At 44.1% G+C, this 19,325-nt stretch overlaps 1 protein-coding gene across 1 annotated transcript in view; it reads left to right on the top strand.

The window, feature by feature from the left end:
* Nucleotides 1-19,325, top strand: part of LOC109900248 (solute carrier family 35 member F1) — a 143,504-nt gene that overhangs the window by 104,033 nt on the left and 20,146 nt on the right. Inside the window, exons 4-6 of the mRNA XM_020495937.2 lie at nt 14,351-14,510; nt 15,510-15,666; nt 17,117-17,169. Of these exons, the coding sequence (XP_020351526.1) occupies nt 14,351-14,510; nt 15,510-15,666; nt 17,117-17,169 (370 nt within the window). The remainder of the gene's footprint in view (nt 1-14,350; nt 14,511-15,509; nt 15,667-17,116; nt 17,170-19,325) is intronic.

Raw genomic sequence — 19,325 nt, 5'->3', positions numbered from 1 at the left:
ACGATCCATCGTCTGCAGCACGCGATCCATGGCGGTGCCCAGATGTTGCAATATGGTCGCTTGCTGCTGGATGCGCTCCTCTATCGCCACAGGGAGGGCATCTGCTCCTGCTGACTCCATTCTTGATGAGTAATTCTGTAATGTGGTCTGTGTGTAGCTTGTGTAGAGGAGTTAGGCGCAGGACAGCAGATATGAGTAAATGTAATTTACTCAAAATAGACAAATATAATACAATAAAGCAAGCCCACATAACGGACCGATTTACGTACAAACAATTACTCACAAACAAACAAATGGGGAACAAAGGGTTAAATAATAAACAAGTAATTTGGGAATTGAATCCAGGTGTGTAAGGCGAAGACAAAACAAATGGAAAATGAAAAGTGGATCGACGATGGCTAGAAGGCCGGTGACGTCGACCGCCGAACGCCACCCGAACAAGGAGAGGGACTGACATCGGCGGAAGTCGTGACAGTAGCCAATGTGATTTATAGGATATTTATTTTTATTTTGATATTTTCTACCTGCAGGCTGCAATGTTATGTGTTGGCTTTATGTAGGCTAATTTTACGTAGTTGGCAATAGAAGTTACTTTTTAGGTTTGTATAATTTTCATTTAGATTTGGATAAAATTTTGATTAACCAGAACACCATTTTTGAGATATGAAGACATTATTATAAATTAAATGGAACCATTTCATGAAAATGTACATATAAAAACTGTCATGCAGATCAGTAGAAATGGGAAGATAAATTGGCATTCCACATGAGAAAGGTTGCAGACTCCTCGTGTAGCCTATTATTGGCAACTTCAGGAGAGTAATGGCAGAATCTGCGAGAGGCGAATAGTTAGGTCAGGTGTTTTATTCTGGTTATCTAGATCTCTGGCGCCCTCTTGAGGCCTTTGTCTTATTTCATCAAACCGTAAGCTTTAAGCATCAGACAAGCTCAATGCATACAGTGGCAGGAAAAAGTATGTGAACCCTTTTTGAATTACCTGGATTTCTGCATAAATTGCTCATCAAATTTGATCTGATCTTCATCAGATCACAACAATAGACAAACATAGTGTGCTTAAACTAATAACGTACAAATTATAGAATTTTCCTGTCTATATTGAAAACATAATTTAAACATTCACAGTATAAATTGGAAAAAGTATGTGAACCTCTAGACTAATGACTACTCCTAAAGCGAATTAGTGTCAGAAGTCAGCTAACCTGGAGTCCAATCAATGAGACGAGATTGGAGATGCTGGTTAGAGCTGCCTTGCCCTATAAAAAAAAACATTCACAAAATGTGTGTTTGCTATTCACAAGAAGCATTGCCGGATGTGAACCATTCCTCGGACAAAAGAGATCTCAGAAGACCTAAGATTAAGAATTGTTGACTTGGATGATGTCGGAAAGGGTTACAAAGATATCTCTAAAAGCCTTGATGTTCATCAGTCCACGGTAAGACAAATTGTCTATAAATGGAGTAAGTTCAGCACAATTGCTACTCTTCTTAGGAGTGGCCGTCCTTCAAAGATGACTGCAAGAGCACAGCGCAGAATGCTTAATGAGGTTAAGAAGAATCCTAGAGTGTGAGCTAAAGACTTACAGAAATCTCTGGAACATGCAAACATCTCTGTTGATGAGTCTACGATACATAAAACAATACACAAGAATGGTGTTCATGGGAGGACAACACAGAAGAAGCCACTGCTGTCCAAAAAAAACAAAGTGCACCTAGAAGTTCTACAGCGCACCTAGATGTTCCACAGCGCAACTGGCAAAATATTCTGTGGACAGATGAAACTACAGTTGAGTGGTTTGGAAGAAACACACAACACTATGTGTGGAGAAAAAAAAGCCACAGCACACCAACATCAAAACCTCATCCCAACTGTAAAGTATTGTGGAGGGAGCATCATGGTTTGGGGCTGCTTTGCTGCCTCAGGGCCTGGACAACTTGCTATCATCGACGGAAAAATGAATTCCCAAGTTTGTCAAGACATTTTGTTGCATGAGAATGTTAGGCTATCTATCCGCCAATTGAAGCTCAACAGAAGATGGGTGACGCAACAGGACAACGACCCAAAACACAGAAGTAAATCAACGACAGAATGGCTTCAACAGAAGAAAATACGCCTTCTGGAGTGGCCCGTCAGAGTCCTGACCTCATCCTGATTTGAGATGCTGTGGCATGACCGCAAGAGAGCAGTTCACACCAGACATCCCAAGAATATTGCTGAACTGAAACAGTTTTGTAAAGAGGAAGTCTGATCCCCAACTACAGAAACGTTTGGTTGAGGTTATTGCTGTCAAAGGAGGGTCAGCAAGTTATTAAATCCAAGGGTTCACATACTTTTCCCACCCTGCACTGTGGAAGTTTACACGGTGTGTTCAATAAAGACATTAAAACGTATAATTGTTTGTGTGTTATTAGTTATGCAGACTGTGTTTGTCTATTGTTGTGACCTAGACGAAGATCAGATCAAATTTTATTACTAATTAATGCAGAAATCCGGGTATTTCCAAAGGGTTCACATACTTTGTCTTGCCACTGTAGATTATTTTATTAAAACACATAAGGTGTATCTATATATGGAAAAATACAGGTTAACAAATTTAGACCAATCTATTGGTCGAAAGAACAAACTACTTTCGGTCGATTTTTTTTTGTCGGAGACAGCCCTACTCTCATTATTCCATATTGATCCTCCTGGAACCGGGTATGCAGCTCAGTCAGCTGTCTGTTCCAGAAGATGAGTCTAGCATTTTTGGGCAGCTGTTATAGACTATTTAGATTTTTTATTTGGTCATATTTGGTTATTTATGTAGAAATGTTCAAAAAGTTTCACTTTTTAAGGGCCTCTTCACTTTTCTCTATGTAGTGCTATGAACTTGCGGGTAAGTTTAAAACATGACCCTGGCTTTGATTGTGATGGCTTTGTACTATAGCCTTCACATGTATCCAGTGCAAAAGAGTGGGGTTTGCTAGCCTGGTGTTGAAGCATGCCTCGCAAAGATGCTTCCAATCTTTATATATGTCTCTAACAAATGAGCCTTCCATAGTGGCCTTGGAGAAATGTGTACGCAGTTTTACAGAAAAGAGCATGCTTTGTCGAACTGTATGCCAGCTAAAAAAAACTGTCCATACCGAGTGGTGCAGCGGTCTAAGACACTGCATCTCAGTGCTTGAGGCATCACTACAGACCTGGTTAGATTCTAGACTGTATCACAACCGGCCGTGATTGGAGTCCCGTAGGGCACCGCACAATTGCCCCAGCGTCGTCCGCGTTAGGGCTTGGCCGGGGTAGGCCGTCATTGTAAATAAGAATTTGTTCTCAACTGACTTGCCTAGTTAAATAAAGGTTAAAAAAATGTATTCCAAAACGAGGATGACTCATATTTTTGGTTGTGTGGGTGGTTCGTCAACTACAGTTCAGACAAATGCGCAGGTGGCCTCGTGATGACATGCTCACCATGACAAGGCTGGGCTGGGCGATGTTGAGCTGGGCTGTGGAAGTCAAAGCAGTAGCTAACCTCATGGGCTGACGATGACTCTTCATCCTCCATCTGTGGCTTTTTGAAAAAGTGCATGAGTGAACTTTGTTTTGCCATAACTTGTTTTGCCATAATGCTAGCCAGCTAGTCATAACGTGACTAGCTGGCTAGCGCTAGTTCGCATTAGCAAAGAATTGCAGAGGGTCTAAACAATTTTCCCACAGTTAGCATGCTAGTAGGTACATGTGTGGGGGGGGTGGGTAGTGGTACCATATGATTGCGATAAAACAAATTAGCCTCCAACTGCATTTTTCAACATTTTCAACATTTCTGTTTAGTCAGGAGACAATACAAACTACAAATATAATTCATGTACTTAATGTTATGCGTACAGTGCCTTGCGAAAGTATTCGGCCCCCTTGAACTTTGCGACCTTTTGCCACATTTCAGGCTTCAAACATAAAGATATAAAACTGTATTTTTTTGTGAAGAATCAACAACAAGTGGGACACAATCATGAAGTGGAACGACATTTATTGGATATTTCAAACTTTCAAACTCAATGTTGACCTAAATGACTAATGATGATAAATACAATCCACCTGTGTGTAATCAAGTCTCCGTATAAATGCACCTGCACTGTGATAGTCTCAGAGGTCCGTTAAAAGCGCAGAGAGCATCATGAAGAACAAGGAACACACCAGGCAGGTCTGAGATACTGTTGTGAAGAAGTTTAAAGCCGGATTTGGATACAAAAATATTTCCCAAGCTTTAAACATCCCAAGGAGCACTGTGCAAGCGATAATATTGAAATGGAAGGAGTATCAGACCACTGCAAATCTACCAAGACCTGGCCGTCCCTCTAAACTTTCAGCTCATACAAGGAGAAGACTGATCAGAGATGCAGCCAAGAGGCCCATGATCACTCTGGATGAACTGCAGAGATCTACAGCTGAGGTGGGAGACTCTATCCATAGGACAACAATCAATCGTATATTGCACAAATCTGGCCTTTATGGAAGAGTGGCAAGAAGAAAGCCATTTCTTAAAGATATCCATAAAAAGTGTCGTTTAAAGTTTGCCACAAGCCACCTGGGAGACACACCAAACATGTGGAAGAAGGTGCTCTGGTCAGATGAAACCAAAATTGAACTTTTTGGCAACAATGCAAAACGTTATGTTTGGCGTAAAAGCAACACAGCTCATCACCCTGAACACACCATCCCCACTGTCAAACATGGTGGTGGCAGCATCATGGTTTGGGCCTGCTTTTCTTCAGCAGGGACAGGGAAGATGGTTAAAATTGATGGGAAGATGGATGGAGCCAAATACAGGACCATTCTGGAAGAAAACCTGATGGAGTCTGCAAAAGACCTGAGACTGGGACGGAGATTTGTCTTCCAACAAGACAATGATCCAAAACATAAAGCAAAATCTACAATGGAATGGTTCAAAAAGAAACATATCCAGGTGTTAGAATGGCCAAGTCAAAGTCCAGACCTGAATCCAATCGAGAATCTGTGGAAAGAACTGAAAACTGCTGTTCACAAATGCTCTCCATCTAACCTCACTGATCTCGAGCTGTTTTGCAAGGAGGAATGGGAAAAAATGTCAGTCTCTCGATGTGCAAAACTGATAGACATACCCCAAGCGACTTACAGCTGTAATCGCAGCAAAAGGTGGCGCTACAAAGTATTAACTTAAGGGGGCTGAATCATTTTGCACGCCCAATTTTTCCGTTTTTGATTTGTTCAAAAAGTTTGAAATATCCAATAAATGTCGTTCCACTTCATGATTGTGTCCCACTTGTTGTTGATTTTTCACAAAAAAATACAGTTTTATATCTTTATGTTTGAAGCCTGAAATGTGGCAAAAGGTTGCATAGTTCAAGGGGGCCGAATACTTTCGCAAGGCACTGTATATATAAAATGAAATAAATGAATTTGATTTGTTGTTTGTAATATACACTGCTCAACAAAATAAAGGGAACACTTGAACAACACAATGTAACGCCAAGTCAATCACACTTCTGTGAAATCAAACTGTACACTTAGGAAGCAACACTGATTGACAATAAATTTCACATGCTGTTTGTGCAAATGGAATAGACAACAGGTGGAAATTATAGGCAATTAGCAAGACACCCCCAGTAAATGAGTGGTTCTGCAGTTGGTGACCACAGACCACTTCTCAGTTCCTATGCTTCCTGGCTGATGTTTTGGTCACTTGAATGCTGGCGGTACTTTCACTCTAGTGGTAGCATGAGACGGAGTCTACAACCCACACAAGTGGCTCAGGTAGTGCAGCTCATCCAGGATGGCACATCAATGCGAGCTGTGGCAAGAAGGTTTGCTGTGTCTGTCAGCGTCCAGAGCATGGAGGCGCTACCAGGAGACAGGCCAGTACATCAGGAGACTTGGAGGAGGCCGCAGAAGGGCAACAACCCAGCAGCAGGACCGCTACCTCAGCCTTTGTGCAAGGAGGAGCAGGAGGAGCACTGCCAGAGCCCTGCAAAATGACCTCCAGCAGGCCACAAATGTGCATGTGTCTGCTCAAACGGTCAGAAACAGACTCCATGAGGGTGGTATGAGGGCCCGACGTCCACAGGTGGGGGTTGTGCTTACAGCCCAACACCGTGCAGGACGTTTGGCATTTTCCAGAGAACACCAAGATTGGCAAATTCGCCACTTGCGCCCTGTGCTCTTCACAGATGAAAGCAGGTTCACACTGAGCACATGTGACAGACGTGACAGAGTCTGGAGACGCCGTGGAGAACGTTCTGCTGCCTGCAACATCCTCCAGCATGACCGGTTTGGCGGTGGGTCATTCATGGTGTGGGGTGGCATTTCTTTGGGGGGCCGCACAGCCCTCCATGTGCTCGCCAGAGGTAGCCTGACTGCCATTAGGTACCGAGATGAGATCCTCAGACCCCTTGTGAGACTATATGCTGATGCGGTTGGCCCTGGGTTCCTCCTAATGCAAGACAATGCTAGACCTCATGTGGCTGGAGTGTGTCAGCAGTTCCTGCAAGAGGAAGGCATTGATGCTATGGACTGGCCCGCCCGTTCCCTAGACCTGAATCCAATTGAGCACATCTGGGACATCATGTCTCGCTCCATCCACCAACGCCACGTTGCACCACAGACTGTCCAGGAGTTGGCGGATGCTTTAGTCCAGGTCTGGGAGGAGATCCCTCAGGAGACCATCCGCCACCTCAATAGGAGCATGCCCAGGCGTTGTAGGGAGGTCATACAGGCACGTGGAGGCCACACACACACTACTGAGCCTCATTTTGACTTGTTTTAAGGACATTACATAAAGTTGGATCAGCCTGTAGTGTGGTGTTCCACTTTAATTTTGAGTGTGACTCCAAATCCAGACCTCCATAGGTTGATAAATTTGATTTCCATTGATAATTTTTGTGTGATTTTGTTGTCAGCACATTCAACTATGTAAAGAAAAAAGTATTTAATAAGAATATTTCATTCATTCAGATCTAGGATGTGTTATTTTAGTGTTCCCTTTATTTTTTTGAGCAGTGTATATACATAAATCCATCTTGATTGGCTGGCCCTCTGCCTGGCCTGGCCCTGCTGTGAATCCACTTCTGGTTGAGACTTCATGATAAGGGGGCTAATTAAAGGTGCACTTGCTGACTCTCGTTCCGTGTGTCAGTTTATCTTCATTAAAATGTGGTTAGTGCCAAAGGAGCCTTACTCATATCCACCCGAAAGGCATCAGTTTGCTAGTGGAGGGAGGGATGGAGAGAGGGAAGATTATAGGAGAGTCCTGCTGAGAGCAGGATCTCAGCTAAATCGAATCTCAGCTAAATCTGGCATTTCCCTCCACCCCTCTGGAGCCCAGCCAGGACTCAGAGACTACTATTAGAAATTCACTGGCTTACCTGGACTTTATGGTACTTCCTGCTCACCCAGGTTATTATAGTTTTGCTTTTTTATGTTCGTTTTTGTTTCAATTTGTTTTTTATTAGTAGTCCTGACACTTAGAGGAAGACCCACAAAATTGTCAGATACCAGTCACCCAAGTCATAGACTGTTCTCTCTGCTACCGCACGGCAAGCGGTACCGGAGTGCCAAGTCTAGGTCGACGAATACAATTTGATTTGAGATGAGAGTGCTGCAAAGTTGTGATAATGGGTATAACTTGTGTATACAGCCATATCAGTCAAATAGGCTATACAACGTGTGGTGGTGTCATTGTCATTCAGTAGTCCTTCCCTGCAGTCAATGACCAAAAGCTCCCTATTTGGCCTCATGGCTGGAATGTTATTCATCTTTTTCATATATATTCAAGAGCATGTTGTGTCTCAGCCGATGGCGGGTACAACACAAAAACCTCAGATAATGTCAAATATGTCTAAGCTACAACTTATGTGTTTAGAATGGACTTTTAAGGTTAAAAAAAACAACAACAAAAACGTTTTATTAAAAAAAAATGTTTTAAAGAAATTATTAAATAGTTTGACAAACCTGTTAAGATTTTAAATGATATCAATCTCAACCATTTATCTCAAATAGATTTACCCTAAAGTCTACGATAGCCTGAGAATATAAGGTATCAGCAACAATCTGAATAAATATAGATTGATTCTTTCTTCAGATCCTAGAAGTGCAGATCCAGCATTTTGAGCCATGTGGAAAGAAGTTGGAAGAAAAATATATTTAAATGTGTCTATTATCGGCTCGTGTGTCACGTTGGCATGAATGATTCAGGAGACAAGTGCAGGAATATTTTTTTTATTATACCCCAAATTACGGCGTAACATGTAAGGGCACGGGGACGAAGACCAAACAAACCCAAATAAAAGACCAAGGAGTACCTTGAATAAATAACACTAGCCCACAATGATTATCACACGGGACCAGACCCGTAATCATCTGCGCGATCCACAAAGGCACGAAAGCCCAAAACACACAGCACGGGTACTCACATGCACCAATGGACATTGTAACAATAATGGACAGCACCATGGTGAACAAAGGGCACATATATACAAATACAATCAGTGGGAATAGAGTCCAGATGTGCACAATGAAAGTTCCAGAGGGATCTGTGACATCGTGGGATTCTGTCTTTGTCTCTTCCTCTGTCACTGCCCCCGCCTCTACTCAGCCAGCCAGAAAACAGATGGAGTGTCAGGGTCTATCTCCATCAGATACCGCTCCGCTTACGTCATCCCCTGTCCGCCACTCGAGACCACTCCGCCTCATCGTTGTTTCTAGAAGGCCAACGATGACAAGCATGGAACCTCGGTCTCACAGAGTGTCAAGGCCAGTGGTGTGGAGTGCCGATTGTTCTGCTGAAGTGAAGTGGTGGAAGTGGAGTGTAAAAGGTAACAGAATCCCCTCATTGGTGGTCTGGCCCTGTGACAGACAGGCAGACAGACTGGATGATGCATGGACGAGTTGATCAGTACCTCCATGCCTTGCTGACCCAGAGGCAGCCCAACGTAATGATGTGACAAGCACACAGGTGGCCTGCAGCAACTGTTCACACAGGGATGGATCTATCTATCCGCATGGTGTGACTGTCACTGAGTGACTAGGCCAGAAGGTGAGGAGAGTGATAGGGTGACTCTTCCACTGTGAAGAGACGGATATTTGAGAGCAGCAGACTACAGCAGTAGCTCTCTCTTCAAAGTAAACCCAGTCTGAGGATATTGTGATGGTGATTAAACGTTCAGAGGAAGGTGCACTCAAGGAATCACTGTAAATATTGACTCAGTAAACAGCTATAACTCAAACTGGTACAAATATTTTGAAATAAAACATTTTTTTCCCAGATCTGCTGTGCAAGTTGGTTTGATAATGAGCAGTGTTTCACCTACGATTTTCTTCCGCAGTGGTGGCAAAGTCAGCGTGGGGGGGTTGCCTGGTAGTGGGCGGGGCTATTGGCGCAGTCTCTGACCCGAACATTTTTGAGGACCTCGTCTTTGTCGCAGAGACAATATCTTTGTTTTAAAGCAAATTTCCTGTAATTCTACAAATTGGTGGAGAGAACAGTATAATAGTTTTCTTCTCTTCTACACCTTTTGTCATAGCATATGAACACGACATAAGCCATCTGAATGACTCAAACATTATAACAAAATCAATGAGGGCCCCATGACAGCTTGATGATGAGAGATCTAAGGAGAATGGCACGAATCTTGCAAGCTAGCAGGTGGGCCACAAACAGGCAAACATCAGCACAGTACAACAGTGCAGAACGCACAACTTGTCGGTCCTTGTCACAGATACGCTATTGCAGCAGACGACCACACCGGGTTCCACTCCTTTCAGCTAAAAACAAGAAGTGGCTCCAGTGGGCAAAAAATATAGCCTGGTCCGACAAATCCCAGTTCCTGTTGCATCATGCTGATGGCGAGGTTTGGATTTGGCGTAAGCAGTCCTGCCTGGTGTCAACGGTACTGGGTGGTGGTGGTGTAATGTTGTGGGGAATGTTTTCCTGCCACATGTTACCAATTGAGCAACATGTCCATGCCCCGAAGAATTCAGGTTGTTCTGGATTCAAAGGGGGGTCCAACCCAGTACTAGATGGGTGTACCTAATAAACTGAACACTGAGTGTATAGCTTCATTATCATTTCTACATGCATTATAACTGGTTTTAGTCATTTAAGTTATATTTGTTATTTTTGGGGGGAGTGGCGGCAACTATAATAAATAAAATATATATTGTAATATAATAAATAAAATGGAGTTAAGCAGAGGCTAAATGAATATAGGGGAAACACTGAAAAAGAGAGCAGCTCAGGTCAAGTGAACTCAAATTAAGTAAGTTTGGTGTTAGTAAGAGACTTGATCAATGGACCGTCTCACTTTAAGGCCAAGTCAGACACTTCTTTTCCTCTGTGCAGGGGATGTTGGTATTTATTTAATTGGCTCTCCCACTGATTCTTTAGGGAGGGTGGAGGAAAGAAATAGGCACAACAATTCTCAATAGTTTTTAAAATAAACTATAACGAGATTAGACTGCCTCATCAATATGAATATTTCCGTCATGAAGAGAACGAGGAATAAAACAGTGCTATTAAGGACTTTCCCATTAAGGGGGAAATGATTAGTTGTTATGAATGGTCGTAGAGTCTGGCTAGGCTCCAGTATGAGGAGATCAGTGGGTACATCTGGAGAAAACTCCTCTTCATCAACTCATTATTACAGCTGGCTAGGGACATTATCTTCACTGCTATTCACACTCTTCCAGTTAGAGATATGCAGGTAGCCAGCCTGGGGACATAACACACTGAGGTATTAAATGAAGATGTATTTGGTAGAGTTAAGCAGAGAGTCTTATTAGGGCTGACTAAATCGCCAGGGGTTTCATTTGTTTGCTGGTATTTGTAAAGAGGATTTCATTACCAAGTCATGTCTATTATTTTGCCAATAACTCACTGTATAAATTGTCAGTTTCCTGCCATAGCTGTTACACAGAGAGAACAGATGAGAGTAACACAGAACTCAACCTCAATCATTCACTCACTTTCAGGGTTCTCTCATGGTTATTGTTACCCTACATCAGGGTTCCCCAAGTGGCGGCCTGTGGCCCGAATTTGACCCCAAGTTTTCTGAGAAACAGTTACATTTTTTATTGTTGAACATAAAAGGCTATAAAAACACAAGGAAATCTGCTCCAATTGATTTTTATTTTGGGAATCTGTTACCAAGTTTTCCCACACATAGTAGAGAGACACGTGGTTGTATACAAATATAAGCAAGGTTTGAAATGATTGTTTTAGTCAAATCTTTGGGCTTCTTGCAGTCAGTTTGCATGCCAGTCCACCCGACCATCCGCTCAAGAAAAATCCCTGGCCTACACTGTTTATCTCTCTCCATCTCTTGCTTCCTGTCACTTTTCCCTTTCTCTCCTTCTCTTTCTCACTCCCTCTCCTCTGTGCTCCTTTTCCTCTCTCCCTTGTTCCCTCTTTTTCTTTTTCTATATTTTTCTCTTCTCCTGCTCTGTTACTTCTATCTTCCTTTTCTCTCCCTTTCTCTCAAGGGCATGCTACAGGAACAGACCGGTTAATATAACCAAGTGGTGAAAAAGCCTTCCATTAGAAACACACTGGCCTGATGAGAAAGGAGAGACTGAGACATACTGGTCTGATGAGACAGGAGAGTCTGAGACATGCTGGCCTGATGAGAGAGGAGAGACTGAGACATGCTGGCCTCATGAGAGAGGAGAGACTGAGACATACTGGTCTGATGAGAGAGGAGAGACTGAGACATACTGGGCTGAGGAGAGACTGAGACATGCTGGCCTGATGAGAGAGGAGAGACTGAGACATGCTGGCCTGATGAGAGAGGAGAGACTGAGACATGCTGGCCTGATGAGAGAGGAGAGACTGAGACATGCTGGCCTGATGAGAGAGGAGAGACTGAGACATGCTGGCCTGATGAGAGAGGAGAGACTGAGACATACTGGTCTGATGAGAGAGGAGAGACTGAGACATACTGGGCTGAGGAGAGAGACTGAGACATACTGGTCTGATGAGAGAGACTGAGACATACTGGTCTGGTGAGAGACTGAGACATACTGGCCTGATGAGAGAGGAGAGACTGAGACATGCTGGCCTGATGAGAGAGGAGAGACTGAGACATACTGGTCTGATGAGAGACTGAGACATGCTGGCCTGATGAGAGAGGAGAGACTGAGACATGCTGGCCTGATGAGAGAGGAGAGACTGAGACATGCTGGCCTGATGAGAGAGGAGAGACTGAGACATGCTGGCCTGATGAGAGAGGAGAGACTGAGACATGCTGGCCTGATGAGAGAGGAGAGACTGAGACATACTGGTCTGATGAGAGAGGAGAGACTGAGACATACTGGGCTGAGGAGAGAGACTGAGACATACTGGTCTGATGAGAGACTGAGACATACTGGTCTGAGGAGAGAGGAGAGACTGAGCCATACTGGTCTGATAAGAGAGACTGAGACATACTGGACTGATGAGAGAGACTGAGACATACTGGTCTGATGAGAGAGACTGAGCCATACTGGTCTGAGGAGAGAGGAGAGACTGAGACATACTGGTCTGAGGAGAGAGGAGAGACTGATACATACTGGTCTGAGGAGAGAGACTGAGACATACTGGTCTGATGAGAGAGACTGAGACATACTGGTCTGGTGAGAGACTGAGACATACTGGTCTGAGGAGAGAGGAGAGACTCAGCCATACTGGTCTGAGGAGAGAGGAGAGACTGATACATACTGGTCTGAGGAGAGAGACTGAGACATACTGGTCTGATGAGAGAGACTGAGACATACTGGTCTGATGAGAGAGACTGAGACATACTGGTCTGGTGAGAGACTGAGACATACTGGTCTGATGAGAGAGGAGAGACTGAGCCATACTGGTCTGATGAGAGACACTGAGACATACTGGTCTGATGAGAGACTGAGACATACTGGTCTGATGAGAGACACTGAGACATACTGGTCTGATGAGAGAGACTGAGACATACAGGTCTGAGAGAGACTGAGACATACTGGTCTGATGAGAGAGACTGAGACATACTGGTCTGAGGAGAGACTGAGACATACTGGTTTGAGGAGAGAGGAGAGACTGAGACATACTGGTCTAAGGAGAGAGGAGAGACTGAGACATACTGGTCTGATGAGAGAGACTGAGACATACTGGTCTGAGGAGAGACTGAGACATACTGGTTTGAGGAGAGAGGAGAGACTGAGACATACTGGTCTAAGGAGAGAGGAGAGACTGAGACATACTGGTCTGATGAGAGAGACTGAGACATACTGGTCTGATGAGAGAGACTGAGACATACTGGTCTGATGAGAGAGACTGAGACATACTGGTCTGATGAGAGAGACTAAGACACACTGGGCTGGTGTTTAGACAAATCGATTAAACCACACATTATTGTGCCAGGGTTGTCGTAGGTGTCAAAACATTCATTGTTGTGAGCTGTCAGGAGAGCCACTCCACCACCTCTTCTTTTCTCCTCTGTGTACTCTGCCTCTGATGAGGGAGGAGGGGGGGGGGGCATTTTGCTGTCCTACGGTTCAATTTAGCACTTTGTTCTCCTGTGCACTACTTGTCCCCGAGGGTGAGCCCATACTGCAACCACTAAGTGCCAGAAAGGCTTCCCGGAATGGAGGCCTGATGGTCCCCAAGGCAATCGTAAACCTTACCTCTCCTCCCTCCCGTATGACCCCTTCTCCTGCCTGACGCAAAATCCTCCACCCCTAAAAATCACCATCCTCATTCTTTCTCATCACCATTAGTGTTGGACTGTCCTCTGACCTTGTCCTCTAGTACAGTGTGTGTCCTATGTGTCAGCCCCTTGCCTCTGTGTGTGGGTGCTTTTTAGCTCTACTGTGATACCATCTCCCTAGGTGTGTCTCTCTTGTCTATGTGGCATACAGTATCTTGGAACTCCATTTAAACCAGGAATGGGCAACTTTGACGGGGGTGATATCTGAGTGAGAGTGACTAATAAAATCAATGGGGCCTCCCGGTCGGTAATTCTACCATGATTACTGCAAGTTGTCTAGACTATCTAGACTTACTTACCAATCTAAAACATGTTCGTTGACCTGAGGTAATTGAGTGACTGACTGTGAGTGACGTAATAAGAAAGAAACTGATGATACACAACCAAATTTCAAAATTGCACCTTGTATATTCTAACTCTCATCATTAAGTTGAGACCCCGACTTAGTTCCTATGTTGGGGGAGGGGGACATTGATCCGGGGGCCTAAAAATGGCAGCTAGTTTCCCGTCCCTGATTTTAAACCATGTCCTCTCTGTTGTGTCTTTACTAACCACAGTTCATTGTGTCTGTTCTAACTCTGCATGTCTCTCCTCTGCCTCTCAGCTCTTAGACTGTTTCACCATCCCCGTGGTGCTGCTGCTGTCCTGGTTCTTCCTACTGGTGAGGTACAAGGCCGTGCATTTTGTGGGCGTTGGGGTGTGTCTGCTGGGCATCGGCTGCATGGTGGGGGCAGATGTCCTGGTGGGAAGACAACAGGGCCTAGGTAAGACACATACACACACAAACATTACCCTTCCTGCCCCAAGGGCCAATAACACAGTGTTATTGAATAACCATTTAATTAAGCATTTACAAAGACCCATACTAAATGTGTACTGCTCTGACTCATTGGAGGCCTTCAGTCTGCTGTGTCCTTCACTCAAATACCCCGATCACCCCAACACACAGGGTCCTCACTGAGCAGTTCACCATCACTGTCTCATTGTGTTTAATCCTCAGTACCTTTAGCAACAACACAGTCAGCTCCCCGGTGTTATCCCTGGCGCGGTGTGCCTTTCATATCTATGGGCAGCCTCCCCCTCTCATTATTGCATTAATTACCCCCTGGATTTCCAGTAGATAGAATGTTGGTTCACTATGAATAATAAATGTTCCAATCCAAATCATATTACATGTTCTGGTTCCAAGGAGTTTAGAGTTTCTTTAAAAACAAACTGCTAGAGTTTCATTTCTGTCTCAGAATTGACAGAATAGTTATATTATATCTCAAATGTGTGCTGAGTATCTGTAAGTTCTTTGTTTGATTGGGCACGGTTGATCCCTACATGACTGAAACCCATTGCTGCGTTCAGTATGCACGAAACATGCAGGGACAAAGGGATAATGCAATCCTTTGGTATCAGGTTCCAATCAATAATGGCCATTTGTCTTACCAGCTACACAGTAGTGTTACGGAGAACAGCGTTATTTTAAACCCAATAAAGTGAACAGTATCTTAAATTTGCTTAGTTTATTAACTCCAATAAAGAAAAGTAGCAGCAACCCAGTTGCTGTCTGTACCTCTCTTATCAGCCAATGTCTTTCACTGCCTTGTTGTCATGCATTACTAATGGGTTTTTATAGCCACTTAGTCTGATATTACTGAAGAGTGTTTCATATGATAACCTATTTGTCATGGATAACTCAGGGATAGCTCTTTCATATGATAGGCTATTGTAATGTTGTGCTCTAGTCATTACCTCCTCGCTCTCTCACTGCCTAGGGGACCATAAGCTCCTGGGGGACCTGCTGGTTCTGGGAGGTGCCATGCTCTATGGAATCTCTAACGTGTGTGAGGAGTTCATCGTTAAGAACCTGAGCAGGGTGGAGTTCCTGGGCATGATGGGACTGTTCGGCTCTTTCTTCAGCGGCATTCAGCTGTGAGTGTGTTTGTGTGTGTCAGAGCTGGCTTCAAATACTGTTTGAAATCATTTCAAATATATTTAGCTTGTTTGAGCTTGTCTGGTACAATGGAACCAACAGAATAGTCCCAAAATGGCAAACTCTCACTCAAGGCAGGCAAACGGTCAAAGTGTTTCAAAGATTTCAAACTGTATTTGAACTCACGTCTAGTGTATCATTCCTCACTGATGCTGGACAGAACATCCCTCTTCACCAATACCACAAGAGCAGCCAGTAGAAACTCAGAACTCTAGTGCTATATCTTTTACACTCCAACGCTAACATTATCAAGCAGGAACCCTTAACCTCATCTACACTGAGTATACTAAACATTAGGAACACCTTCCTAATATTGAGATTGCCTTCAGAACAGCTTCAGTTCGCTGGGGCTTTGCACTCTACAAGGTGTTGAAGGCATTCCACAGGGATGCTGGCCATGTTGACCCCAAAGCTTCCCACAGTTGTGTAAAGTTGGCTGGATGTCCTTTTGGTGGTGGGTCATTCTTGATACACAAAGGAAACTGTTGAGCATGAGAAACCCAACTGCATTGCAGTTCTTGACACAAACCGGTGCGCCTCGCACCTACTACCATACACTGTTCAAAGGCACTTAAATCGTTTGTCTTGCCCATTTACCATCTGAATGGCACACATACACAATTCAGGTCTCAATTGTCTCAAGGCTTGAAAACCATTCTTTAACCTTTCTCCTCCCCTTCATCTACACTGATTGAAGTTGATTTAACAAGTGACATCAATAAGGGATGATAGCTTTCACATGGATTCATCTGGTCAGTCTGTCATGGAAAGAGCAGGTGTTCCTAATGTTTTGAATACTTAGTGTATACGTTCTGTTGCATGTGCCATCTGATCGTATACAGCCGTTGATGCCAGCTACATATCTACAGACATGCCCCATATTCAACATATACTCCCACCAGCAGGTTCTATAGTTATTACGCCTCTCTCTCCAGATCAGATTGTGACTCTTTAACTTTCTAATAAGCTCATTATGAGGCTTAAAGGGGAACGAGGAAACCCCCTGGTTATGAGACATCGCCCATGCCAGTGGGTGCATGGGGACCCGTCTCTGTCTCTTGCTGGTGTTCTTTTTAGACAGGGGGGGGGCGTGAATAGTCCGCCATGTTGTTTCTATTGTCCCTCTGGAGTCGGATGATTCCTTCAATAGAATTCCCAAGATCCATTCCGTAGGGTCAGAGGGTTGTACCCCCACCTCGCTCTGATAGGATGGACTTGTCCCTCGTCAGAATCACAGGTGCTGAGTTGTCAAAACTGAGGTTCCTGTCAAGAGACTTTTGATCCTCCTGTCTTACTTTCCTCTCTCCATCACTCACACTGTTTTATCCCCCCATCTCTCAAATCTCACCTGTGCCTGACAGGAATTGTGTCATTTTCTTTCTGTTTCAGGGCCATCATGGAACACAAGGAGCTGTTAAAGGTGCAGTGGGACTGGCAGATTGGTAAGCTACTGTTACTGTGTGTGTGTATTTGTGTGAGGAAGGGAAGTGCGTGCATGTGGGAAGGAAGTAAGTGGCGGTGGGTGATACAGGGATGATTAAACATTGGCAAAGGGGCGAATTGATTATCCTGTCTAGCGGAGATGCCCTCCCACACCTCCTACTCCCCTCCACTGCGGTGTCAGATCCTCCTCACACAATCAGTTAGGCTGTAAGGGGTGTCACTGGAAGATCACTCTGCAAATGAAGTGGGGGTGACAAAGAGATGGGGCCCTGAGCTAAGATGGATGGGCCACTGCTGTACAGTAAAAGTGTACAGGCCGGCTAAGGGGGGGTGTCAACCTTTACGAAGGTCTTGTTGTGCTGCATGAATTACAGGTAGGAGATGAAGGTGTCAAACTGATATATGGATGCACTTTATTTACTTATAACATCAACGGTTGATTTGCTACAAACAAGCCAGACAGGGTGCTATTGTACAGCATATAGCAGCTGTTGGTTAGCTAGTAGGAGTAAGCCAGACAGGGTGCTATTGTACAGCATATAGCAGCTGTTGGTTAGCTAGTAGGAGTAAGCCAGACAGGGTGCTATTGTACAGCATATAGCAGCTGTTGGTTAGCTAGTAGGAGTAAGCCAGACAGGGTGCTATTGTACAGCATATAGCAGATGTTGTTTAGCTAGTAGGAGTAAGCCAGACAGGGTGCTATTGTACAGCATATAGCAGCTGTTGGTTAGCTAGTAGGAGTAAGCCAGACAGGGTGCTATTGTACAGCATATAGCAGATGTTGTTTAGCTAGTAGGAGTAAGCCAGACAGGGTGCTATTGTACAGCATATAGCAGATGTTGGTTAGCTAGTAGGAGTAAGCCAGACAGGGTGCTATTGTACAGCATATAGCAGCTGTTGGTTAGCTAGTAGGAGTAAGCCAGACAGGGTGCTATTGTACAGCATATAGCAGCTGTTGTTTAGCTAGTAGGAGTAAGCCAGACAGGGTGCTATTGTACAGCATATAGCAGCTGTTGGTTAGCTAGTAGGAGTAAGCCAGACAGGGTGCTATTGTACAGCATATAGCAGCTGTTGGTTAGCTAGTAGGAGTAAGCCAGACAGGGTGCTATTGTACAGCATATAGCAGCTGTTGTTTAGCTAGTAGGAGTAAGCCAGACAGGGTGCTATTGTACAGCATATAGCAGCTGTTGGTTAGCTAGTAGGAGTAAGCCAGACAGGGTGCTATTGTACAGCATATAGCAGCTGTTGGTTAGCTAGTAGGAGTAAGCCAGACAGGGTGTACAAGGGGCTATGCTAAAAGTCTGCCCGCTGTAGAAGTGATTAAAACATTTGGGGCTGATAAAGACTAAAGAAATCACAAGATATGGTCAGATGATAAGTTGACTTTATTCAGAGTGCCAACATATTTTTGCTAAAACAATAGGACTCGGTATGATGTGGGTCTGTTCTGTCTTATGTGGACAGTGGCTTCACTCCTGTAGTGCTCCTCTGTGCGTCACTTTTTCCAAATGCTTTTCTGACATGACTTCTGTCAAAGTGATATGTCGTTTTGGGACTTTTAGTTCAGACACAAATCAGAATATTTATCAGCAACCTAATTCTAGAATGTTTCCTTGAAGTTGTCTAAGTTTCAGTTAATTGGTTAAAGAATATTTCAAATACAATAAACTATCATGACAACATGATATATAGTAGCCCATGAAGATGCCCAATTTTCAATTTGTTTCTTAGGAACCAAATCTATGACTTGCAATTCGCCACTCTCCAAAAGCAATGCAAGTAACTAGGTCCTTAATTCATTCCAATTCACCCATTTCTTTTGATTGAGCAAGCGAGGGCGTGTGTACTGATGCCAATAGTGGGGTTTGGGTAGCGTCCCAGGAGATGCTGCCTTGTCACAGAGGCATTAGCCAGTCTGTGGTGGCTTGTGGGGCACGTCATTAACTGTCACTGCCATGGTGGGCAACACAGCAGGTGCCAGAAGGAGAGAGATCTACTCAGCCAAGATTGTGCTACCCTAGAAAAATGATGAGGACTTGGTCATGTAAAATGTATTGGAGGAATGTGTGCGTCCTCCAACGACTTGGTGTGATCAGATTGTTTCTTCCATCCTCAAGCTTACCACATGGAGAGTTGTGTGTTGTAATAATCAGTT

Source organism: Oncorhynchus kisutch, linkage group LG12 (genome assembly GCF_002021735.2).
Source record: "Oncorhynchus kisutch isolate 150728-3 linkage group LG12, Okis_V2, whole genome shotgun sequence".
Classification (NCBI taxonomy): domain Eukaryota; kingdom Metazoa; phylum Chordata; class Actinopteri; order Salmoniformes; family Salmonidae; genus Oncorhynchus; species Oncorhynchus kisutch.
This window is presented reverse-complemented; position numbering and strand designations above follow the sequence as displayed.